At 33.0% G+C, this 27,701-nt stretch overlaps 2 protein-coding genes across 4 annotated transcripts; both read right to left on the bottom strand.

Moving 5' to 3' along the window:
• Positions 1 to 18,588: 18,588 nt before the first annotated feature.
• LOC141676909 (UDP-glucosyltransferase 29-like) lies at positions 18,589 to 21,306 on the bottom strand. Of its 3 annotated transcripts, none has more exons than XR_012557219.1 (3): positions 19,852 to 21,306; positions 18,981 to 19,033; positions 18,589 to 18,858 (listed from the first exon to the last, which is right to left on the bottom strand). XR_012557219.1 is itself a non-coding variant. In XM_074482631.1 (3 exons), exon 1 carries the CDS (start codon positions 21,248 to 21,250, stop codon positions 19,853 to 19,855), a length of 1,398 nt encoding a protein of 465 aa, XP_074338732.1. In that variant the 5' UTR covers positions 21,251 to 21,306; the 3' UTR covers positions 18,589 to 18,858; positions 18,981 to 19,027; position 19,852. The 3 variants fall into 3 exon arrangements, 1 of the variants encoding a protein (XP_074338732.1); XR_012557220.1 differs by having other exon boundaries at positions 18,981 to 19,090; XM_074482631.1 differs by having other exon boundaries at positions 18,981 to 19,027.
• Positions 21,307 to 22,044: 738 nt separating this feature from the next.
• Positions 22,045 to 23,472, bottom strand: LOC141678835 (UDP-glucosyltransferase 29-like). The gene has a single exon (XM_074485242.1). It carries the CDS (start codon positions 23,438 to 23,440, stop codon positions 22,121 to 22,123), a length of 1,320 nt encoding a protein of 439 aa, XP_074341343.1. The 5' UTR covers positions 23,441 to 23,472; the 3' UTR covers positions 22,045 to 22,120.
• Between the last annotated feature and the right edge of the window lie 4,229 nt (positions 23,473 to 27,701).

The raw sequence follows: 27,701 nt of genomic DNA on the forward strand, positions 1-27,701 counted from the left end.
TGCTTCTTCTTTGTCTGACATTGTAGAATTGATTTTCAGATCTTCAACTGTTTATATGTCAACATCAAGCTCTGATACCAATTGTTAGGTCCGTAATCAACTGTAGAGGGGGGGTGAATACAATTTATGCAATCAATTCGACAAAGCTTCAACAGAATCAACAATTTTTATATTAACAAATTAAAATTGATTACAAACATACTCTCTCAAAAGGATGAACAAATATCCTTGAGAGCTTCTAGGTAATGCGAATGATATAACAATGTTCGCAATGCATTTAGCATGAACCTAATCTATGCTTTATATAGAGCACAACTACACAATCAAATAAGAAATTTTATTCAATTACAATAAGGAAACCTATCCATGTATGAATACTTTTGAGATAAAGTCCTTCACCGCCTTGAATTCCTTCTTTCCTTTTCCATATCGAATATCTAATGAAGTGACAAATCATGATGACATCATTAGCTGATCATCAAGTACTGATATAAGTACTGATGACGTCACTCTTTAGTAAATACTGATATAAGTCCTGATATGAACTTCTGATAGTTTCTGCTAATATCATCAATTATATCTAACAGAATCTACAATTGAAGAACCACTACAACTCATGCACATGGACTTGTTTGGACCAGTCAATGTTTTGTCAATCTCAAAGAAAAGATATTGCCTAGTAATTGTGGATGATTTATCAAAGTTCACTGGGACATATTTCCTAAAATCTAAAGATGGAGCTAGTGGAATCATTATCAATCATATAAGGCAAGTCAACAATCATCCTGATCTCAAAGTAAGAATAATCAGGAATGACCATGGAACTGAGTTCAAGAATTCTTTAATTAGGTTATTTTGTGAAGAAAATGGGATCATGCATGAGTTTTTAGCAGCAAGGACTCCACAACAAAATGGAGTGGTGGAAAGAAAGAATAGATCTCTTATCGAAGCTACAAGGACAATGCTAGAAGAATCAAAGTTACCAACTTATTTTTGGGCAAAAGCTGTAAATACTGCATGCTACACTCAGAATATTTCTTTGGTAAATCAAGCAAAATGCATGACTCCTTATCAATTGTTCAAGAAAAGGAAGCCAACACTAAATTTTCTTCATGTCTTTGGCTGCAAATGCTATATTATAAGGAATCAAACTGAGCAACATGGAAAGTTTGATGCCAAAGCAGATTGAGGTATTTTTGTTGGGTATGCAGTTGGAAAGACATACAAAGTCTATAATCTCAGACCAACATTGTTATGGAATCTGTACATGTTGTATTTGATGATAAGAAGATTGAAGAACTACAAGATGAAGGTTTCCATGAAAGCCTCAAATTTGACAATGTCGAGATGATCTGTGATGACAGTGATGATGAAAATGATCAAGAAATAATTTCTATGGAAAATGCAGAAAAGTTAGCAAAAAATGAAGCACAGAATTCTACATCCATCGAAAAATAAGGTCCAACATCCGTCGAAAGACATGATGCATCATCCGTTGACAGACAGACTGCATCACTCGTCGAAAGGAAAAATTCAGCATCTGTTGAGCCATCAATAGGAGTTGAATGTCAATTTAGATCACACACAGAAAGAACCCCTACTTTTAGTCAAAGATCCACAAACTCAGGGGGAGTTTCTTCTAATCAAAACTCAGTCACACATCAAGACAACTTTGAGGCCTCTTCATCTAGAGCTAATCTACCACAACAAAGGAAATGGACTCGAGATCACCCATTTGAACTAATTATTGGTGATGCACCTTTAAGAGTGCAAACAAGAAAAGCAACTCAATAAGAATGTCTATATAGCAGCTTCCTGTCACAGGAAGAGCCAAAGAAGATGGAAAAAGCTTTGTTGGATCCTGATTGGGTTTTAGCTATGCAGGAAGAGCTAAACCAATTTGAAAGGAATAAAATATGGAACCTGGTACCCAAACCTAAAGGTAAGAATTCTATTGACACCAAATGGGTATTCAGAAACAAGATGGATAAAAATGGAATAATAGTCAGGAATAAAGCTAAATTGGTTGCCAAGGACTACTATCAACAAGAATGAATAGATTTTAATGAGACTTTTTCTCCTGTTGCAAGACTTGAAGCCATCAGAATTTTTCTACCCTATGCAGCCCATGCCAATTTCAAGGTCTATCAAATGGATGTTAAGAGTGCATTCCTGAATGGAGATTTGGAGGAGGAAGTCTATATCAGTCAGCCTCCTGGTTTTGAAGACCCCAACTTTCCAGATTATGTGTACTATCTTTTGAAAGCACTTTATGGATTGAAACAAGCACCTAGAGACACTTTGTCAAAGTTCCTTTTAGAAAATCATTTCACAAGAGGTACTTTTGACAAAACTCTTTTCTTTAGAAATGTTAATGGCTCTAGTATACTTGTTCAAATTTATGTAGATGATATTATATTTGGCTCTATAGATGAAAATATTTGCAAAACTTTTGTCTAACTAATGCAAAGTAAATATGAAATGAGCTTGATGGGAGAACTAACTTACTTTCTTGGTCTCCAAGTTAAGCAAGTTAGTGATGGAATATTTATTAGTCAAAGCAAATACATTCATGATATTTTAAAAAAGTTTGACTTAATGAATTGCACATCTGCAAAAACTCTCATGCCCACTGCCACTAAGCTTGAATTGAACACTACTGAAAATTATTTGGACATTTCAAGCTATAGACGTACGGTTGGCTCACTTTTATAATTAACAGCCAGTAGGCCAGATATAATGTTTGCTACTTGTCTTTGTGCTAGATTTCAAGCTGATCCTGGAGAATCTCATTTAGTAGCCATTAAGAGAATTTTCAGATATCTCAAAGGAACACCAAAACTTGGCATTTGGTATCCTAGAGATTCTAGTTTTGATCTAATTGGTTATTCAGATGCAAAATATGCAGGTTGTAAAATAGGCATAAAAAGTATAATAGGAACTTGTCAATTTCTAAGAAACAAGCTAGTGTCCTGGTTTAGTAAGAAATAAAATTTATTTTCTACTTCTACAGCTGAGGCTGAATACATTGCTGCTGGTAGTTCTTGTGCACAGATTCTATGGATGAAAAATCATTTATTGGACTATGGTGTACATGTGGAAAATATTCCAATTTTATGTGATAACACAAGTGCCATTGCCATTACTGAAAATTCCGTGCATCATTCAAGGACAAAGCACATTGACATCAAGTACCATTTCATTCGAGAACATGTCATGAATGGTACCGTGGAACTTCATTTTGTTCCAAGTGAGCACCAACTTGCAGGCATCTTTACCAAGCCACTTGATGAGTCAAATTTCACTAGGTTGGTAAGTGAGTTAGGTATGCTTAATTATTCCTAAATTATTTTGATGTCTAAGCAATTTATAATGCAGCCAGAAATAAATTTAATTTTTCCTAAAAAGATGAAATTTTGGCTAAGTCAAAATTTACATCTCGACGGATGTTCATTATCCGTTGAAAGTGAATATCCGTTGAATTTCATTATCTGTTGAAAATCAAATATTTTTATTGGTACTTTATATCTCGACAGATATTTGTTTAATCTATGTCCGTTGAATTGCTTTAATCATAGCCGTTAATTCTACACTTTATCCATCGAATTTACTTACAGTGCGTATATATATGTCGATGGATAATCTTTAAATTTTTTATAGTTCTTCTTATTTTTACACGGCTATTTTTGGAAATTTTCATTGGGTACTTTGTTATACTTTTAATTTTTACTTGTTTATTTCTGAGAAAGTACAAAAAAGCCCCCTTTCATTTTTTATTTTACTTTTATCCTTCTCAAAGCAATTCATTTTCACTCTCTTCGTCTCCGAAACAAAAACCCTCTTTCTCTATAACTGCTTTCAATCACAACAATGGCACATGTAGTCAAGATTATGTCTCAATTTGGATTTGTTTATGAGAAGAACAACTTCGTGGCACTGGTGGACAAGAACATTGCTGCTTCTAAGGACTATCACAAGATGATGGACTTCATTTGCAATTGCAAACTAAGCTTTGCGATGCTTGAGTCTTCAGTAATATATTGTGAAGTTTTGGAGTAGATTTGGACTACTGCTGTGTACAATTTTAAAGATAGGACCATTTCCTTCTCTCTGAAAGGTAATGATTACTGTATTAATTGTGATGCAATTCAAGCATGCTTTCATTTTTCTGAAAACAACACCAATGTTCCATACACATACAAAGATGTAAGCACGATGCTTGTGTCTATGGGTTATTCTCTCAATCCTTCTAAATTAGGTGAGGTTAGGAGAATGGGCCTTAGAAAAGAATGGAGCTTTCTCCGTGACTCTTTTATAAAAGCATTTTCTAGTAAGATTAGCAATTTTGATGCAGTTACTTACTCTATGGTTAATATGATTTACATGCTTTTGAATGACAAGTACATTAATTTCAGTAACTCTGTCATGATAGAACTAGGGTATAAGTTAGTAGACATTAAAAAGAGGTCAAAGAACATATACTATGCTAGCAAATCACGTGTCTAAGGACCTCTTGATTGAGAACCCAACAAATAAGCTTGATTTCTGGGTCCAAAAAAAGAGGTTACTTGCTGATCTTAACAGGAACAATCTTCACAGTGAAGTGCCTCTTAACTATCTGCCAATCATGGAGGCACCTCAGGTAAGTGAGGTAACTATTTCTATCACTACTTTTTCCCAACCTCAAGTCACGTTGCAAATAACTGTGGCTATCTCATCTGTGACTGTGACCTAACAGATGCCTACCCAAGCCACAAAACCTACAATATCAAAATCCAAATCAAAGAAACCCCACTCTAGTTCCTCCCAAAAGAAACTAGTTTTAAAAACTACCAAAAGGACAAGAGGGGAGTGTGAAGGGTGGCAAGAAAGGTGAGGGATAGGGAGAACATCAAAGAAACCCTAAGGATAAGGTGGGTGAATTTAGTAAATCCCAGCCTAGCCACACTACAGTCTCCCAACAGGTTGTGGTGATTAATAAGGAAAGTAGCACATTGCTAGTTGCATCCTCCCAAAAGGATGTAACTATTGAAAATAGCTCTTCTCCAAGAGCACAGAACAAAAGGGGTAGGGACACCACAGACCAAACTCAAACCTATGTCAGAAAGAAGAAGTCAAAACCTTTGGGGGAGTCATAGGGCACACACACATTGCCAAATGCAGTCAAAGACTCAGTTATTGCACCATCATAAATTCAGGTTGATAAGGCTCCAAGATATGTGGAATCACAGCCAAAATCTCTCACAATTGAAACACCTCACACAAATAATTTACCTACAAACTCACTGGATGTGGATATGATCAACACATCAATTCCTAATTCTCCATATTTGACACTCATGGAGGAACCAAAATCTATAGTAAGTGAGCATTATCTTATAGATGATTTGTTGGCTCACTTGCCATTTCTTTCTGAAAATATTGAGAAATTTGTGCTTAATCTCAAATCAATGACCACAGATTTAACAGTAGTTTCATCTCCTAACTCTATCATTTCTAATCTCTCGACAGATATTCCTCATCCATCGAAAAGTGATTGTCTCTCGGCGGATAAGCTTCACAACAATTATCCGTCGACATTCACAATTGCTATTTCGACGAATATCTCTCATCCGTTGAAAGTCTTTATGCAGCCTGAAATTTCTAAACTTATTGCTAGTGTAGATGACTTAGTAGTTGTTCAATCACTCATAGGACTAAGGGAAGTGAGTGACTTGAGTGAGAGGCTGAGTTGCTCTCAGGAAAAAGGAGAGGAAAATAGTAAACAAATGCATGCTAATTCTTCCAGCATGGCAAAAGTGAGTGAGAGGAGTCCCACCTTAGATGGTGAAGGTGACGGTGTGAGGGTGGGAAGCCAATGGGAGCCCTTGATGTAAAAACAAAGAGATAATGAGAGAAAAACAGGTACAGAAGAATGGGAAGATCCCATTATTAGTGAGTTAAAGGATGTTAATGACAATGATGCAGATAGAGAGACACTATTTCAGCAAGAATATCAAGATGTTCTAGATTCTGTTTCTTTTGATGCTGAGGCATTTACTCATCATGTTCTAACATATCAGATTCTAGCTGCAAAGGGCAATGAGGATGCTGAGAAGACTCTTAATTTGGTACACACTACAACCTCTATGCTAAGAGCAAATGATGCAATTAATTCTCTTCCACCTACAGCTGGTGATGACTTTGACTATCCTTCTGGTGCTTCTGGTGGTTCTATTGGGGATGACTCTCTTGGAGAGGATGCTGAAGAAGTAGGCAGGAACACAGGGGGAGATGCAGAAACTCCAGCTTGGATGTTCATAAAAGACTGCAACTATCATCATTTCAAAACCACCTTGTTCAAACTTATTCATCAAACTCAACATGCCATTCAAGCCACAAACAATGCCAGCACCAAGAGTCTCCTACAGGCACATCTTGAGTCTTTTCAGTTGCACAAAATTGAGGCTCTCGAACACAATCAATCTGTAGATGAACTCAAGTATGATATTGAGCAAGTCAAGAAGGATCTCACCAAAAGACTGTATGCCAAACTTCCTGATTCCACCATGCTAACTATCAGTCAAAATCTCAGGATGGAATATGACTTGAATTGGAAAGTTAAGGAATTGGGTTCAAGGCTGTCAAAAGTGGAGGATTCAGTTGCTCAAATTCTTACCAATCAACAAACTCAAACTCATATGCTACAGCAATTAGTGGCTACTCAAACTTCAATCCCTACTCAACTTGATGATAACAAAAAAGGGATGAAGGATGTAATTGTCCAAGTTATTAAGGGGGAGAAGGATGTGCATATTCAAGTCAGTAAGGTAATTTTTCCAGCCATTACCTTCTCAAAGCCACCAGTGTTAGACAGTATTGACTTATTCAACATAGCAGCAGCTAAACTCAAGCTGAAAGAACAAATGAAGAAGATTGATGCAAGAATTGAGAAGGAATTTGGTTCAATTGCAAGTAAAGATGAATCTGTGAAGTACCACACACAATTGAGACCAATTCTAATAGATGTAATGAAGCTAGGAAATATGGAAAGAGGTCGGACCTCATTTAAAAGACAACAACATGCCATTGTGATTTTGAAGCCTAAGAAACACTCATCAAAACACTCAAGTAAAAATCCAATAGACCTATTCTATGCAACTCCCAAACTTGATGAAAAGAAGCTGCTAGGTCACTCAATTGCAAATCACAAAGATCCAAGAGACTCAGTTTTGAAGAAAAGGGTAGTAAAGATCTACAAGCATGGAAAATTAATTTGTATGATGACTAGACATCCTCAATTTGGAGAAGTCAAGAGAGAAAAAAAAATTGAGGCTCAAGTCTCAGAAAAGGCAGAAGCAAAGAAACAAGCTGAGAAGCCTGCTACCAAGAAAGAAACTGAGAAGCCTACCACCTTAACTGAAACTGCAAAGCTTGAGGAACCAAAGCAGAAATCAGGAAAGGGGTATATGATGGAAAGAGGCAAAAGGAAGCTGGTATTTGAAGAAAAAAAGGAAGAACAAAATCTAATTCAGTCTACTACTATAAATCAACCAACAATTTCCATAATGGAGCAAGTTGAAATTAAGGCCCATCCTGGTATGAACTTTCATGGTGAGCCAATCATTACAAAGGATGAACCAATAGATTGGGAAATCCTACATATTCCTGAGCTGAACATCCCAATACCAACCATTTCTAAAAGAAGAAAGAACATACCAAAAAAAGCAGTTAAGTCTATCCATTCCAATCCAAAACCTTATCTAAACCCAAGCCAACAGTCAACAAAGGAGATCAACTTTTCATCTGTGACATAAAGGAGTTTTCAGACATTAATCTTTATTTGGAAGAACTAGATGAAGTGAGAGCAATTGATGCCCACAACAGACTTCCAGAGAGACTAGTGTTCAGGTACAAGGGTGGAAAGGAAATCAGTTGGCCTCTTCATAGGATTCTCAATGAATGCTACTCTGTCTTAGTTAAAGTATTCTCTGCAATCAAGAAAAAATTTGGATTCACCATGGTGGCCAAAAAGGAGATACTCAATAAAATTGAACAAATAAGACAAAGCTGGAGAGACCCAAGTGCACTACCAAGAATCTTAACTATTCCTTACATTGGAAGTAGAGTGCATTTGAGGCCATATTGGTTGATGGAGTTCAAGGATGAAAAGAATACCAGAAGATTTTTCAGATTAGAAGACCAGCTAAAGATATCAAGCAATGAAACTTTCAAGAAAATGCAGGAGATGTTGGATCTATCTAATGAAGATGAATCTGAGTTCTACAGACAACTTCAACACCAGAAGTGAACAATGAAAATCTGGGAAAGAAGACTAGACACTCAAGGAGAAAAAATTAATTTGCTCATACTAGAGGGGCACCTTGAACAAAGCTTGTGAGACTTTTGTGAACTTTCTTTTATCACCTTTCAATAAATTGCAGCACTTATCATTTTATCTTCTATTGAATTATCCTTTTGTATAAGGTGTTTTGTTATCATCAAGTCCTCCTAAATTTATGCCTATAATTCTAGTAGACATAAATTGGGGGAGATTGTTAGGAATATGTTGTATGCTTGATGATATTTTACCAAAACACAATAGTAGATTTAATTAAGTATGTTTGTAGCTTTCAACGGATAATCTTACTTTGTCATCCATTGAAAGAGTAACTTATGTTTAAATAAGTCTTTGTAACACATTCTTGTATACTGTAATGTCTTAGAGAATTAGAAGTTGTAGGATATTCTAAATCATATTGGCTACTAGAATGATATGCAAAATAGGTTGACTAATTGTAAATATTAGATGTCTTGTAATTTTGCATAAATAAAATTGAGTCAACTGCTATGGAAATACTTTCAACGGATGTTCTACAAGGCTTCAACGGATGACCCAAGTCTCAATCAACGGATGATCCAATCGAGTCTCGACGGATAACAAATTCAAATAGGAGCTGATAGTGACTTGACAGTCACATGGATTGATTTTATACAAAAGGAATGTGGCAGCCTATTAGCAGGATTTTGAGAACAAAGAATCATTTCCATTTCTATGCTTACTTGAAGAAATACAAAGATGCTGGATAGAGAAATGAAGAAACATGTGATTAGACTTAAACATTTTTGTTTATTAGTTTTTATTTTTCATATATAACTTGGTTATATATAAACCAAGAGTAGAAAGTAGATAATAATCGATTGAAAGCACTGAGAAATAGTTAAGGCAAAATTTGTTAAGAATTTCTCAGTTCTTACTTTGAAAAATTACTTGTAAGTAGCTGTGTGTATTCTTGCATCACAGGGTTATAAATCAATACATATTTCTGGTGGAAAGATCAATCCACCAAAAAGTTTTTTAAATCTTTGTGTTTAATTACTTTATGTTTTGAATACATTCATATTTCATTCTGCACACTTGTATATTCAAACACTGATGTACTTGATAAAGAAGTTTCCTTAACTTTGAAAAGAAACCAAGAATTACATTCAACCCCCCTTCTGTAATTCTTTCGTTAGATTGTTTGGGAATAACATAAGGCAGAAGCACAGATTAGAAAAATAGCGGCACTCAGAAATTCGTAGCCTTCCCGAAACGAAAAATTAAGAAAAGAATCATTTTTCTGTTAATTTATTTCAGTGAGTAAATATTATATGATGCACACATATTTTTATGATTGTAAAATTACATGTAACAACTGAAGCGTGGAAGACACGTATATTTTGAAAAATATCGTACGCGATATTTATTTTGGAGATTTTTTTATATTTTAAAAGATCGTACAACCTACATCTTTCTGAAATATAAAATATTTATGCTAGTTGCATAATTTTGGGAAAATATTGAAGAAAGAGCATTATTTTTGGGAAAAATAAGTATCGCGTCAATTTTAAATTGACATATTTATTATTTTTGAATTACGTTTTAAAATATTTTGCATATACTATCTTAATAGTACATATATGTCGAAAAATATTTTATAACTTGTCAATTGGAATTGCTAAATTGGGTAGTTGAGATAACCATTTGAAATGATATATACTATGAATTGTGAACTTGTTTATTGTTGACACCTTATGCCTAGATAGGCAGAAAGATTACAAATGAAAAGATTGGAGGTGCGAGCTTGCCTTATCTCAAGTATGAAAAGAGATTGAAGGTCGATAGTTTCACCTTATCTCAAGTACGGAAAGAGATTGAAGGTCGGGAGTTCCACCTTATCTTATGCCGAATGCATGTGTGTTGATCTTGCATGATCTCGCGCGTGAGTTTGCATAATTATTTTGAGTACGAAGGTGCTCGATGTTATATACTAAACTCTAATTTTCAGTTGTTTTAGCGATCGAAGAATGTTTAGTTCTCCACTGAAGCAAGTTACACTGAAGAACTGGGGTCGTTGTTATGCCACATTTTGGCATAGCCAATATTTTCTAATAATCCCATAATTTATTAATTATTAATTATAATTAATAGTTACTTGCTTAAGGCCCAAGTTATCTTCTCTCTGAAACGAGGAAAGAATCAATTTCAATAAATCAATAAAAGAAAGTATCACTCAACGATATCTTTCAAATCACGAAGTTATCAAAACGCTCAGATTAAATCAAATTATACTCGATAATAGCCACATTAACGAAATATATCCCTAAAGTCTCTTAGGGATAAGTCCAAATTTCACAGAACTGTGTAGGCTAGATCCAATATAAATTGGTACACAGGTATCTTGGGAAAGGGATCTGATACAATGAGATAAATCGAGACACCTTCAAAGTCCAACCCCCCGTATTTTCATAAACCCTAATCTCTAAAAACAATCATATTCGTACAATTACGCTCAACAACCCTCCAATTTCGTGTTGTTACGAAATTTCTCCAACAACAATCTATATATAATTATAATTATTTAATATAAGTATATATATAAGACTATATAATGTCCAAAATTTAGTATGTTCATGCATAAAAAGAAGCTTGGTAATTGTCTACCAGATTCGTACCTTATGTGCCAAGAGAAAAACGAAATCAAATTAACAAACCAATCAAATATAAATTAATTACTTCTAATAGTATAATATAATATTTAAAAATTTAACAAAACTATTATATATTTATTAATTTTATATATAAAAAATTGTTTTTTATCCGGGCTTTTTGAAAAGTCCGGACTTTTATTTGGGTCGAACCAGACTTTTATCCAAGACTTTTCATATCCGGATTTTTAGGATTTCCGGCCGGACCAGATTTTTGATAAAAAAGGAGGCCCAGTTAAGGATTGTGGGCCGGTCCAAACCGGACCGGGTTTTTCTCCGGATCGGGCATTTCGAGTTTTTTTCCAAGAGGATCGGATTTCGGATTTTGACTATATCTAATTGTACAATAAGTACAATAAGGGTGTCTAATAAATTATTAAAATTTTGATATTTGTTATTTAAAATTAAATATATAATTTTATATATCTAAGAATACTTATATACTCATTTATTATTCAATATTTTATTATTATATATGCATTAATTAAAATATAATATATACAAGATATAGAAATTAATGTAGCAATTGTTGTATTATATTATCAAAATTTAATTAGGATATTTCTAAAAAATGAGAGATCTTCCTTATAAATTAGCGAAGTGTTCTATAAGTTCTTAAAAAGTAGCTACGAAATTATTGTAACACATTATTTACTTTTTCTTTGCTAATTAATTTTAATTTACTTTCATTACTTATTACTTAAATTTTAACTCAAGAACATTAACTAGTTTAGTGTACTAGGTCTTAAGTCTTTCATATTCAGCTGCGTGCCTGCAAATATGCATAACAGATCTCACTCTCAGTGACCGTATTCTATGGTTGAGGCAGAAGCAGAGGTAAGGAGCATGTCTTACACTTTATAGCTGCTTGGTTATATGGGTATTCATGTAGAAATTTTTTTTTTATCTAAACCAATCGCAATCTATCGTGATATTAAGGAATCATATTATACTTCCTTCACAAGGAAAATGTTACATTAGGGAAGAAGTTGACTAGGGAGTACTGTACGAGACATCTTCAATCATCACAGACCTTTTAACAAAGTTTCGTGCATGAAAAAAAGAGAGCGGAGATTAGGAATACAGAGAGATGTTATATATATGATCTTATTGGGGCCTTCCTCTAACACCTTAAGGTTTTAGATGAGCTGGTTACTCAACATGGTATCAGAGCTTAGGCAAACGGGAGAACTATGGTTCGATTTCCATCCACCCCCGGTGTTCGTTCAATTAATGCCACAAAGATGGGCGCCGGTGTCTGTTCCACTCTTCGACCCATAAATGGGCTTTCGAGTGAGGATTTACTGCCAACATAAAGCTTTATTACTGATACATGATCAATTTATAGATATTTTATGCCATGTTATACTTCTTTTAACCTTGTTTTGTGATGCTTTAGTCCTAAATAATAAGTACTAGTTGTTATTTAACTTGGATGAATGCCAAGTCTTAATTTTCTATGTTTATAGGAAATTATGGAAGAACAAGGTGCAAAAGAGAAGAGTATATGATAAAAGAAGAATTTAGAGGAGTTTAGGACCTAAGCTGGGAGGCTCAGGGCCTGAAGGAATCAGTGGAGAAAATGCACTTATCTCAGGGCCTGAGCTTGTGAGTTCAGGGACTGAGAGAAACATATTTGAAGAATAAGGAGTTCAGGGCCTGAGCTCTTCTGAAGAGGCCCTGAGGACATCATTCAGGACCCGAGGTTAAGGTTCAGGGCCTGAACTGACGAAAATTGTAATCAAATAGCTTTTCCCAACTTGTTTTGAATTCTCTTTTAGTTATCTTGTATGACCTAAAAAAGCCCATCCAAGTATATATAAACATATGTATTAGGGTTTTAATAAGAACAAAATAGAGATATTCATTTTTCTTAATAGAGAAAGGAAAGAGGCAGCTAGAAAGCGAGATTGGGAGAAGGAGCGAAGGGATTCGTCCAGATTTCAAAGGAACTTTTCAAGTTGTATTCTCTGTATTCAAATACTTAACTCATGATTTGTGGTTTTAATATATATTTGTTTACTTCATATATCATGAGTAGATAATCCCTTAATCCAAGAGTTGGGTAGTATTCTTTGGCTTGTTGTGTTTATTTAGTTGTATTGTGATTTTCTTGTGATTGTTAATCTGTCATTGAGGGCTTAACATAATTGAGGGAGTCGCGAACTTTTGATTGTATCTATAGGAATTATAACGAATCGGGAGAGGAGTTGTAATTCTAGTACATGATATGATAGACACAATTTAAGTATTGGATCGGGAGATTAATATGCAAATTGTGAAACATGTAATCCTTGGTTTTTAATAGTCTATAATTGTATTTTGTAGGACCATGGGAGTGGCTTTCAAGGGATAATTGTAGGAACTATAATCTACCTTGTGAGAGGATTTTATAAACATTAGAAGGATTGTTTTTAACAAAACAAGAGACACAAACTAGACAGTCATGATAACTATTGAAGAACCCTTATTCTTGGATTGTTTCTCTCATATGTCTTATACAACTTTTATTTGTTTATTAGATTAAATTAGTGGATAGTTAAAAAAACCCATAAAATTATTCTCCACACTTCTGAACTGTAAGAGATAAAAGACTTGAAATTGGTGTTGATATTAGTCCTTTCCTGAGAACGAACTTCTAAAAATACACATCAACAAATTGGCTCCGCTGCCGGGGAAGGCAGCAATATTGATTTTGATTTAATTGTTTCTTGTAGTTTGGATTTTATCTTTGTATATATATTATTTTCCTTCTTTTTGTTTTTCTTTGGTGTGTCTATAGGTTTCTTTGAGGTAGACAGCGTACAGTTTTGAGTTTGGGAGACAACATGTACAACAATTTTGGTTGGGATAACGCTCAAGACTTCATTAGAAATCAAGAACAATATCAAAATTTTAATTCTTTTCAGAATTTTAATGCTTATCAGGTGAACTCGTTCGATTGTTACAACTCATATTATGCTCCATACCCTCCTAGCACAGATGTTTCTTATTCTTTTGATAATCAATACCATGATGATTCATATGTATGCAATGGTGTTAATGAGAGTTTGAGTCATTCTAATCCTTCTTTACTTTCTTTGGGACTTCTTAAGTACTTTGATGACTCTAATTTTTAGATTGCTAATAAAGGTGATATTCCATGTGAAGTAGAATCAATAAGTTGGTACGAGGAGAATGCTAAAAGGAATAAATTTATTAAGGAAGTTCAACTTGTGATGCATGATGGTTGTCTTCAAGTTCCTCCTTGTGTCAATTTTCCAACGATCCATGATTTTTGTTTAGCAGTTGATGATAATTTTGTGTCTGGCGAGTCTACTGATTTAGATAATGATAGTCCCATGTATGATAACGATAATTTGGATGCAATTGAAATTCTACCAAATTTAGAGAATGTTGTTGAGCTTAATAAATTGGTAGACGAGATAAAAATTGATGAGTGTGCAATTAAAATTGAGGAGAGACTTAAGATTGATGAAATTGAAAGTCTTTCTTTGGAATATAGGGATCCAATTTGGGAGGAGTTTATGAGTCGTATTTATGATGATTATTCTGATGACTTTTCTAGCTACCTTGATTTTTCTAAGTCTCTTGAAAAAGTGTGGATCATAAAAAGTTTCTCATGTTTTTATGGATCTAAGATATATTTGCACATCCTAATTCTAATACTGATTCGTAGATATGTTTATTTATTTGCTTTTTCACCATATTGATAATGTTGGTTGTATGTACACGTCAAGCTAATGATATTAAAGAAGCGCTTCTTGGGAGGCAACCCAATATTATAATATTAGTTTTTTTTACTCCCACATGTTGCCTTGATGTGGTTGATTGAAGGGATTCAGGTGTTAAGAATGATTTTGAATAAGAATGAAGGGTTTAGCATGATCACACATTGGATTGACATGCTCCTGTAGTTGATTCGCATGCTCATGCAGCATAACTACATCAACAAAACAAGTGCTACGATGGCATAGATTCAATCAAGCTTGTTATGGATCACGACACTTCAAGCATATGCATAGGGGAGTACTTCTTTCATTCTTTTATATTATAGAATTATTATTTGTTGTATCATTGAGGATATTTACCCATTTAAGTGTGGGGGTGAGCTCAAATTGTGTTATAGTGTTATATATAAAAAATGAAAAAAAAATTGAAAATTTAAAAAATTTAAAAAATAATTCTAGCCTTGTAAGATAATACATATAGATTGCATTGTATCATATAGTTAAATATATGTTAGTTGCATTGTATTGCATATCATAGCATGATCTCAAGTTAGTAGTCGTCCAAGTTGGTGACCTATGATGATACTATGTGTACCTTGTTGTTGACTAAGTCTTGCTATGATCACATGCTAAAGATGTTACTTGTGTAGTGTCACTTGTGCAGAGGTTATTTCTTAACACAGTCTTATTATGTTCTTAAATTGAAACTTAGATATGCTTGTTTCTTGAGGGGTAGCCGCTTGTTGATGATTAGAATTTTGACTATTCCCTTTTGAGCTTAGTACGTAAACGCTTAAGTTTGGGGGAAGCAGTGAGGTGTAAATGTCTTTAAAAAAATTATAAAAAAAGAAAAAAATATATAGATGTATGAATAGTAGCAATAAAGTACACGCAAAAAAATGGTATGATTGACTAGGTTGAGCTCATTAAAACTCGAGTAATTAAGTCTGAGGGGACTTTATGCCTAGTAACCTAAAGCCTTTTATGGTTTGGGATTGCTGACCCAACACTCGCTACATGGGTATTAGTGCATAAATCTTTAGGGATCTCGACCATTGCATAGTTGAATAAACTACTTAATTAATGTACATGTACAATATGGTTTGCGAAGTCTTATTGCGGTCGTAACTCACTTACACTGAGGAGCCACCTAACCTTAGACCAAGCTTGTGAAGTCTTATGGCGGTTGTAACTCACTTACACTGAGGAGCCACCTAACCTTAGACCGAGCATATTAAAAAAACCAAATATAGTTATATACTAGTATTATATCAATAAAGAAGAAATAAAAATCCTTTGTTAACCCCGAATGATGGCTAGTGCTAAGTAACGAAGTGTTTAAGATCTATTCTAGTACTCAACTTGGGAGCTATTAACTCACATGACTTGTCATATTGAAATTTATGTGTATTTGTTCTTGGTTCATTAGAGAGAATTTTGTTAAGCTAAGCACACACGCACACTCTGTACTTGTGTGTACTATATGGTTATATTGTGTGTGAGTTTGATATATCTAAACTTGGTGCATGAGCTGAAGGTTATTGCTGACTCGGCATACACTATTATAGTTGAGATCTTTGTATTTTAGATCATTTAGTTGTATTCATGTAGTTGCATATTACATGTGTTAGATGGATTTTGTGGGTATATTCACTATAGGCCCTCACGAGACCTTACTCGTCCACTAGGGCTACCTTGGGGTTTAAAGGGCTTGTTGCATATGCCAAATGCAACCGTGATCACCTTACGGAAGTGGTATTAGTAGTAGTATATAATTATAATTTTACTCGAGGACGAGCAAAGGTTAAGTTTGGGGGTATTTGATACATGATCAATTTATAGATATTTTATGTCATGTTATACTTCTTTTAACCTTGATTTGTGATGCTTTAGTCCTAAATAATAAGTACTAGTTGTTATTTAAATTGGATGAATGCTAAGTCTTAATTTTCTATGTTTATAGGAAACTATGGAAGAATAAGGTGTAAAAAAGAAGAGTATATGATAAAAGAAGAATTTAGAGGAGTTTAGGACCTGAGCTGGAAGGCTCAGGGCCTGAAGGAATCAGTGGAGAAAATGCACTTACCTCAGGGACTGAGCTTGTGAGTTCAGGGCCTGAGAGAAGCAGATTTGAAGAATAAGGAGTTCAGGGCCTGAGCTCTTCTGAAGAGGCCCTGAGGACATCATTCAGGACCTGAGGTTAAGGTTTAGGGCCTGAACCTGACGAAAATTGTAATCAAATAGCTTTCCCAACTTGTTTTGAATTCTCTTTTAGTTACCTTGTATGACCTAAAAAAGCCCATCCAAGTATATATAAACATATGTATTAGGGTTTTAATAAGAACAAAATAGAGATATACATTATTCTTAAGAGAGAAGGGAGAGAAACAGCTAGAGAGCGAGATTGGGAGAATGAGCGAAATGATTCGTCCAGATTTCAAAGGAACTTTTCAAGTTGTATTCTCTGTATTCAAATTCTTAACTCATGATTTGTGGTTTTAATATATATTTGTTTACTTCATATATCATGAGTAGATAATCCCTTAATCCAAGAGTTGGGTAGTATTCTTTGGCTTGTTGTGTTTATTTAGTTGTATTATGATTTTCTTGTGATTTATAATCTGTCATTGAGGGCTTAACACAATTGAGGGAGTCGAGAACTTTTGATTGTATCTATAGAAATTATAACGAATCGGGAGAGGAGTTGTAATTCTAGTACATGATATGATAGACACAATTTAAGTATTGGATCGGGAGATTAATATGCAAATTGTGAAACATGTAATCCTTGGTTTTTAATAGTCTATAATTGTAATTTGTAGGACCATGGGGGTGGCTTTCAAGGGATAATTGTAGGCACTATAATCTACCTTGGGAGAGGATTTATATTAGAAGCATTGTTTTTAACAAAACAAGAGACACAAACTAGACAGTCATTATAGCCATTGAAGAACCCTTATTCCTGGATTGTTTCTCTCATATATCTTAAATAACTTTTATTTGTTTATTAGATTAAATTAGTGGATAGTTAAAACACCCATAAAATTATTGTCCACACTTCTGAACTGTAAGAGATAAAAGACTTGAAATTGGTGTTGATATTAGTCCTTGCGTGAGAACGAACTTCTAAATATACACATCAACTAATACAATCAATTTATAATATATTTTTGAATTTATATAGAAAATCAATATAAGCTAAATAGTCGTTGACAGACTGTGTAGTATTTGTTTAGTTGGACAAGTTGAGTTGGTAGTATTGCAACCTAACATTAGGATTATCAAGTTTAACTCAGATGAATCTGGTGGTGTATGTAATATGAATTCTTCCTGAAAAATTGATTTAGGAATGCCTGATCTGTCACGGAATTGGTTAGACAATGTTTGTGTGTGTGTGTGAATGTTGTTGGTATTCACAGTCACAGCCTAGGACCACAAAATCAATTTGTTTAGGGGTAACCCACTTCACGATTGTCTGTTAGGTGCATGCTACATCCTCTTTATGTAGATACTTGCCTATTAGGCTTTAGTAAATTGAAGCTCTCGATGCATAGACTGATGTCAGATATCTCACTGTCAGTTTATTTGAAATGGAAACATAATCACCCAAACTCTGTTATTGGACTGCTTCTGGAACTAGTTTTGTTTGCAAGGCTCGACATTAGTTACCAGCTGCATCACTAAGAAATTTAGACAGCTTCAATTGTGGTCAACCTGTTCTGTCTGTATGCTGTGTACAAAATAAGAACCGGAATACTATACCATTTTTTTTGAAAAATGGAAAACTACAACTGCAATGGAACCATCATTTGGTTTCGGTTTGAAAACTGCATAAAATAAAATCCTATTTCCCAAAACCAGAAATATTTCAAACGTGAAGAAACAAAGCTTAGTTCATTAGAAAGCTAGCTCTCCCATCCAATTGTACACAAGTACATAAAATAATAACACACTTTAAAGCATGCATTGTCCAGAGCCAATTGGAAAGGCCGGAATAATAGTCAAGTTATATATATATATATATAAGAAGCACGAATACTGAAGAATGACATAACAGTTAACAGTCTGATACTTCCCCTCCAGCTCCAATCAAAGCAAATGGACACATCACTATTCACTGCAAATGTAAAACACCAATAAAACTTGTAAAGCCCCTATCTAAATTATCAGCAAACATTTTCTCTGGGCAAGACACAAAATACTAGACAATCATATCAATATTCTACCAAATGGACTTACCTCTAAGGGAGGTCCGATTCTGAATCCTCTTATGAGATGTTCATCAGCTACAGCTTACAAATACAAGAAATTGGATGAGAGCCAAAGGGATGATCACGATAAGTGTAAGACTGCAATGTTTAGCGGTTCTTACTGAATAAAGTGAGAGGTTCTTAGCTGATGTACCGATTATTGTTGTTTTATTCTAATTAGAATGGTATGCATCTTATTCTACACACGAATTTCCGACCAACAACGCACAGTTAATCATTACACTAAATGCCCAGGAAACACACAAGTTACTAGATTTTAACCATCAGGAATGTGAAAATCTTCTGTACACTCTAAACGGAATACAGAGATGGACAGTAAATGCAATCACCACACCAATAACTTCAAACTAGAGATTCATTATTGAGTATCAGACAGTGAGATTTGACAAGAGCAGAACCATTCATACGTGCAACGTTTCTGTTGAATACAATTTGCAGTAGCGACTAATCACAATCAGATTACAAGGTTTCTAAAACAGTAATACCAGAATACAATATAGGTGTAGCTAGCAACTCTGTGGCTGAGACTATTTCAGGCATGCAGTAGAAGACCATAATTTAAAATTCAATCAGATTTTGGATACGCCTATGGCTTTTGCTCTAATATATTTGTCATAAACGTGTCCAAATTAGCTATATCCAAGTTGTCAAATAAGTCTAATGTTCTTAACTTATTAAAGTAAAAGCATAGAAGACTTCCAAGCATAGATAAAAGATAATTGTAAATATAGACTGTGTAATGATGCTAATCAGTATACAGCCCTTCCCACTGGTATTTATAAATCTCTAATGCACAACACAAAGCAAAAACTTGATCAAACAAAATAGTGCAAACTCACACTAGTACGTTTCTTTCTTCTTTCTGCAAATGTGAAGTAATTTCTCAGCCGCTTTATCCATATCTACGTCTCCTTTTTCTTTCATCTTCAAACTCAGTTCTCTAGCTTGCTTCCTCACCTCTTCCCCACTTTGGTCCACCAAAACCTTTCTTATTGCTTCAACAATGTCCTCTCCTTTGAATTTCCCTTCACTGTCTCTCGGTATATGCACCCCAACCCCGATATCCACAGCAAGTTTCGCATTAGTAGGCTGATCATCCCTCAACGGCATGGCAATAATTGGCACCCCAAATTTCATGCTTTCATTCATTGAACTCCATCCACAATGACTTAGAAAACCACCTGTGCTGGAGTGTCGCAAAATTTCTATCTGCGGTGCCCACTCTGTAACCAGTCCCAGATCTCCTACCCTTTCAATGAAGCCATCTGGTAGTAGTGAACATCCTTTTTCCTCTTTGTGTGGAGATCTTACCGCCCATAAGAAATTGCACTTGGCTGTCTCTAATGCATTTGCCACTTCTATCAATTCTTCTTTAGACAAATAATTTTCACTCCCGAAGCATATAAATACAACCGAGGATTTTTCTTTTTGGTCGAGCCACTTGATGATATTCTTCAGGTTGTCATCTTCATTTCCTGCTGAATCATTGACAAGCTGGCCAACAGGAATCACATTCTTCTCGGACAGATCCGATAGAAGATCAATATATTTTCCTTCAACTTCTCTACAACTCTTAAACAAAACAAGGTCGCATGATTGTTCAAAACGTAAGACAAAGTACAGAAGTGGCTTGACATCTTCTTTAGAAACTTGAAGTTGTTCAGCAGAAGGAACAAAAATTTCCGGGAAGGGGAAAATTTCACCTGTCCTTTTGTAAAAATGTAAGCCTATGCAAGCGCCTGATGCGGCGCACACAGAAAAATAAACAGCGGGAATATTGAGGGATGAAGCAACCTCTGCAGGCCAAGCAGGCATTACATCGTATATAACTAAATCCGGGTTGATGTCTTTGAGGATTTTAATGAAGATTGGAGATGCATTTTCGAAAGTTTGTTGAAGATTTTCACGGAGATTGAAAGGAAGGCCATTTGTGGTATGATAATGCGGTGGTAGAGCTGGAGAAGATGGAAGATGAAACTCTATGAGTTGTATATTATCAGTTTCATGAATTCTGTTCTTAATAGAAGCAAGGTTGATTGGTGTAGAGCAAAGATAAATGTTGAAACCTCTTTTGGTGAGTTGTTTGGCTAATTCTAAGAAAGGAGAGATGTGACCATGGGCCAAGTATGGTAACATTGCAATACTCATTTTGCCACCTTCACTATCCATTGGTAACACCTTGCTCTCCCAAAAACCAGACACTAGCTGAATCTTATTTTGCAGGCCAGGGGGGCTCATGTATTAACCATAACAACTGGTCACAGCTTTTTTCTTGAATAATTGAATCTTCGTTTGTCTTATAATTAGTGCCAATTTACAAAGTAATCATAGTCTTATGTTTTTATGCTTTACTATAATCCAAAATTAAAAAAGTTATATTCTAATACTTTTATTACTAAAAAAATCATTGATACTTTAATTCTTATCTTCTGCAAAAAGAAATCTTTAATTCTTATCCTTAATTAGCAACATCAAATGAAAAGATAACAAATTAATTCATTGACTTTTTTGGTTGATTAGGGGTGTGATCAACATAGATATTAAGATATTTTGACAATTAAGAATGCACAAATCATTTTGAAGAATAGCTGATTTTAGTTTTGGAGAATTGTAGTAGGGTCAATAAGTGAATATACTTTAAAATCTTAGGGAGGTTTCAAAACTTAAAAATATCTAGTCAATCCATCAAAATTTATCATTTCCAAAAGGAATCGATGATTTTGGTAGAGCATATTAAAACAAGTTTTGTAATTTAGAACTAGACATGAATGTAAATGTGTCCACTCTAAAATCAATCCCAGAGCAAAAGAAATAGTCCATTTAAAAGTGCAATTCAATGTTTTTGGACTTGAACATTGTAAAAGATCATAAATGAATATTGTTAAATGTTAATAGTTATACATTGTGTTCTAAGCTATATACATCAGGCTTTTTAAAACTTCTTCATGTGATATTCAGCAGCGCCTCACTATGGTTTTTTAGTGTAAATGTAATACAAATATAAACAAAACACATGCCAAAGATTTATAGAAATTTCAAATTTAGATCGTTAATATGGAACCCAATTAAGGAAGCATAAGTTGTGATAACAAAAACAAACAATTCATCCTATTCTTTCTTCTTCCTACAAATATTCATCAACTTCTCCACTGCCTTGTCCAGACCTTCATCTCCTTCTTTCATCCTTGAACTCAATTCTCTAGCTTTCCTCCTCAGGCATTCCCCACTTTCCTCCATCAAAACCTTTCTAATAACATCACCTATTTCCTCTCTCATATATTTCCCTGTCCAGTGTCTCCTTACCTGCATACCAACACCAATCTCCACTGCAAGCTTAGCATTGGTAGGTTGATCAACTTTCATTGGCATGGCAATAATAGGCACCCCAAATTTCATGCTTTCATTAACAGAACTCCATCCGCAATGACTCAAGAAACCACCGATGCTTGAATGTCCCAAAATTTTTGTCTGCGGTGCCCACTCTAAAATCAATCCCAGAGCTCCCACCCTTTGGATGAAGCCCTCTGGTAGGAGTAGGCGTCCTTTTTCCTCTCCTTGTGGGGTTCTTAAAGCCCAAATGAAATTACACTTAGTTGCCTCTACTGCATTTGCCATCTCTATTACTTCTTCTGCAGACAGATAATTTTCACTCCCAAAGCATATAAATACCACCGAAGATTTTTCTCTTTTGTCAAGCCATTCCACGATATCTTTCGTTGCATCACTTTCATTTGTAGCTGGATCGTGTACAAGTTGGCCAACAGGAACGATGTTCTTCTCCACTAGATCCGAGATATAATCAATATACTTTCCTTCGGCTTCTCTAAAACTCTTAAACAAAACAACGTTGCATGATTGTTCAAAGCGTGATGCAAAGTGCTGCAGAAACATAAGTTGATGTTCTGGAACTGGAGGTTGGTCAATAGAAGAATCTAAAATTTCTGGGAATGGGAATTTTACACCAGTCTTTTTGTAAGAATGTAAGCCTATGCAAGAGGTTGCTGCGCCGCTAACTGAAAAATAAACAGCTGGAATATTGAGTGACAGAGCAACCTCTGCAGGCCATGTAGGTATTAAATCATAGATTACTAAATCGGGTTTGATGTCTTGCAAAATATTAACAAAGGTTGGAGCTGCCATTTCGAAAGTTTGACATAGGACAGGATGGAGATGAGATGGAAGGCCATTTGTGGTATGATAATGAGGAGGTAGAGTTGGAGAAGATGGAAGATGAAACTCTACTAGTTGTATATTATCAGTTTCATGAACTCTGTTCTTAATAGAAGCCAGGTTGATTGGTGTAGAACAGAGGTACACATTGAAACTTCTTTTGGTGAGTTGTTTGGCTAATTCTAAGAAAGGAGAGATGTGACCATGGGCTAAGTGTGGTAACATTACTATACTCATTCTGCCAATTTCTGTGTCCATGGTCTACTTTTCTTGTTAGTGCAAATGGCAAACACAACGTACAATTGCATACATAACTATTGCCCAAAGATCTGATGACAGCTTTTACATTTGAAGAATCTTTTTCAGCATCCAAATTAGGATTTCAGATTTTAATGGATTCTATAATAATTCATGAATTTTAATTTATATGGTAAATTCATGATTTATTTAAAGGAAAATGTTAGAGACCCAATTTTTTTTCAAAATTTTTCCAAAACTGATGTGTAATTATTAAGTTTATAGCACTTTTCTTATTTAAAATTTACGAAGAATTGAATATTTACTTTTTAAAAAGATTTTGATGGAAGATTTTAATGGAATTTAATGAATTAATTTATAAAGATTTGGTGGACTAAACAAAATCCCATGAAATTTATTAAATTGATTCATTTTTATTTTTTTATTTTACGTTATAATAAATTAACTAATATTAGTTACGTGAATTGATGTTATTTTGACCGTAATTATTGACGATATATTCATTTTGCTTCGTGATGAATCGATTAACTAAATATCTCTCTTTATAAAATTGAGATCGATGATGTAATCAATGTGTTTTCTTTCAAATTGAATTGAATGTGCGACAATGAAATCGAAATATACGATCAAAATATAATGCAAATGAAAGCACACATTTCCAATGAAAATAATTTTTACTTATAAGAAAGAAATATTACGCAGTTTATTAAACAGTTACCACAGTTATTTACATGGTACAATTAGTGATAAAATGAATATGAGATAATTTTTAAGTTCCTTGGTAGAAAATGTAATGATTGAATATAAAAGTCGACATATTAAATATAATATTGTACAATTGACAATATGTATACATTTTTCAATATACTTTATTTTCTATGATAAATATATTAATAATTAAGTCAGTAATTCATGTTTATAAAAATTGGAAATTGGACTAAATCGGTTGAACTACCGATTTGTGATTTATCAAAAATTGGGAATTTATCGGAATATTAAATCAAAATAAAATCGGACATATATTTACATTATTTTTAAAATATATAGGTAAAATAATTATACTTGATGTGTAAAATTATCATGTTGTCATTTGTACATCCATACTAAGTTATAAAATTGTTAAATTCCATTAAAATAATAAAATCTTAATCATCTTTAAGTCTCTCTTTTCATTTTCCTTATCTTTCCAGTTTTCATTCGACGGTTTCTTCATTTAAAATCAATGTTTTTCATCAACTCAAGGCTGAGTATATTTCTTCTTCTTTTTCTTCTCTGCAAAGCCTAAAATCATGTGATTTATTCCTCGAATTTTGACCAGAAAATCGTCGATTTTGACCAAAAATGTCAAAAATATTTTATACTCCGATTTGTTCCATAATATCGTTTGGTTGCCTTGCGGCGATTTATCGAAGAAATTGGCGATTTCTGTAATAGTACAATAATCTTATAAATATTTTACTTATACATTTAAAAAAATCTTTAAACTAGTTAGTGTAAGAAATATGTTTCACCTTACTATTATTATTGTAAAATATTGTTGTAACCCCGATGAACTTGATATTTTAATATTTTATCATATATATTCAAAAAAAATTTTTTTTTTGTGTTTAATACTTGATACTTTATATTGTCGTTTTCAGATTAGCTAACATATTAAATTTATTTGTTGAAAATTAATTTGTTTTATATAGAGTATTCAAAAATAAAGAATTTAGTAATATGATTAAATTTTTAGATATCTAATTATTAGTTGTTAATATTCAATAGAGAAATTGCATTTTGTATCTCTTAATTTTGACCCAAAATCAATATTGTATACCTATTTTTAGAAATTGCAATTTGCATCCTTTACTTTGAAATTTGATACAAAATACACCCCTTTTGCCTAATTTCCTTTATTGGGCAGGGGTAAAATAGGAATTTCAACTTGAAAAATTAATTAACATATATTTTATATGTTCTAAATTGTGTTAAAAATTAAACTTTAGATATATTTTTTATTTTTTGAGTCATACTAGTAATTTCAAATTCAGTTTTTATTACATGGTGTTAATTCCAAAAATTTATAATCCACTAAAATTAATTTTTACAATATAAATATTAATATTAATTTTAAATATATATCAAATTTTAATATTGAATCAGTTACATCAATCTTTTAAATTATGTGACATTATTATTATTTTAGTGTGTATTTAAAGGGAAGAATTCATTTATTATAAATATTTTTAGCTTTTCGAATTATAACTACAAAATTTATTTATATTTTATATTAAAATTCCAATTTTACCCTTCATTATTTTAGTTGTAACTGGGTGCATTTTGTATACGAACTGAAAGTTAGGGATTGTAAACTGTAATTTATAAAAATAGGTATACAATATTGACTTTGGGCTAAAGTTAACGGATGCAAAATGCAATTCTCTTTATTCAATAATAAATGGTAACGTATTATTAATATTAATGAGTTAGGTGTAATTAATATATGTAATTAAATATGACAATTATTTATATTTATTAATAAGAAATAATAATGATTTAGGTGTAATTAATACATGTTATTAAATTTGACAATTATTTGTATTTTTTAAATTACGGGTAATTTAGTAATTTTAAGTGGAATAAAATATCTCATCCAACCCCCATTTACTTTATTATATATTAAATATATTAACTAATAATAGTAATATTATAATTTAAAATAAACAACATTAATTAAAACAAGTCTAAGCTCATCCCTCAATATCAATTATATTAACGAAAGGAGGATCATGAGTGTTTTTATCAGTTTAGAAATCCATCACTTGCTTATTTTCTCTCTTAGTTTTCTCATACAAATTTCTTTTTTTTATAAATTAATGGCAAGCTAAAAACCTCACATCTGCAATCTATAACAAGATAACATACAGTTTATATATATATTTAAGCAGAATTTCATATAGATCAAGTACCCAATAAATATCTTCTATTATAATAATTATAAAGATGAATAAGCAATGAACGGTAGATAGTCCGTTGAGACTCCTGAAGTTGCAAAACTCAAGATGACGGGGAAGTCGAAATAGGGGCATAACATTCACCAGGGACTCCGGTGAGCTATTCTTGATTCATCAACTTTATAATTGATTAAATGGTTTTGTTTATTTGGTATGCGATTAATATGTTAGGATGCTTAAATATATAGAAATAACCGTCATGTTAAAATTGTTATGGATTGTGGAGAATTTATAAAAACATGTTTTATGATTTATATATCTGCGTGTCTTCCCTCTTTAGGGTTATCAGATATAGTTAAACGATCCCCCAATCTGATCTGGTATCAGAGATGGAAATAGGCCGAACCTGAAGATGAACTGCAAAAACAGTATCAAAATCATAGCAAATAGTAACAAGCATGAAAAATAGTAAAAATCACTGTAGCAAATAGTAGGAAGCATTAAAAGTTGAGTGAAGTAAAGTTCAAAATTTCGGAATGAATAGTAACCGATGAATAGTAACCGATGAATAGTGAAAATTGAATAGTAATTATGAATATGAATAGTAAAAAATGAAACATTAATATTAAAATTTGAAAATTAAATGAGACCTACAGCAAAATTACTAAGAGAAAATAATAAAAGTTATAAATCTAAAATAATAGCAAATCTATTAATTTATTTTATAGTAGAAAATAAAGAAACAAAACAAATGTGTAAGAAAATTCTATATAGATAGTTAATATACTTATATAAATAAAATAAATAAATATTTGATTTATGGAAGATTATAAGTTAGAAAGTATTAAAATGATAGCAGATAAAAACTTTACTTTTAATAAAGATATAAATCAACATATTGAAAGTTGTAAAATAAGAATGCAAATTATAAATGAAAAATTAGATATTGTAGCTAGGTTACGAACAATGTTGGAAGAAAGAGATGAAAAAATTAGAAGACTGGAAGAAGAAAATCTTTTAATAAAATGAGAAAAATTTATTAAAGAAACTAATATGGAAATTCAAATAAAAGACTTAAAAGAAGTATTAACTGAACAATATAAATTAATAAAATAATTTAAGACAAAAAATTAAAAAATGAATTGGATAGATCCAAATGCAATAACTAGAAATAATAGAAAAATAAAAAAATCAAGAAAAATTAGAAATAGAACTTGATAAATTGCACGAAAGAAAAAATAAAATTGAATGGACAAGAGAAAATAGGGATAAAATAATAAGATGTTATTAACAACTTGGAAATATGATAATAACATTTAGAAATA

Source organism: Apium graveolens, chromosome 8, assembly GCF_009905375.1.
Source record: "Apium graveolens cultivar Ventura chromosome 8, ASM990537v1, whole genome shotgun sequence".
Taxonomy (NCBI): Eukaryota; Viridiplantae; Streptophyta; class Magnoliopsida; order Apiales; family Apiaceae; genus Apium; species Apium graveolens.

What these genes read in the sequence shown, in the direction of transcription:
- LOC141676909 (XM_074482631.1), bottom strand. Translation starts at nt 21,250, where the DNA reads ATGAGCCCCCCTGGCCTGCAAAATAAGATTCAGCTAGTGTCTGGTTTT.
- LOC141678835 (XM_074485242.1), bottom strand. Translation starts at nt 23,440, where the DNA reads ATGGACACAGAAATTGGCAGAATGAGTATAGTAATGTTACCACACTTA.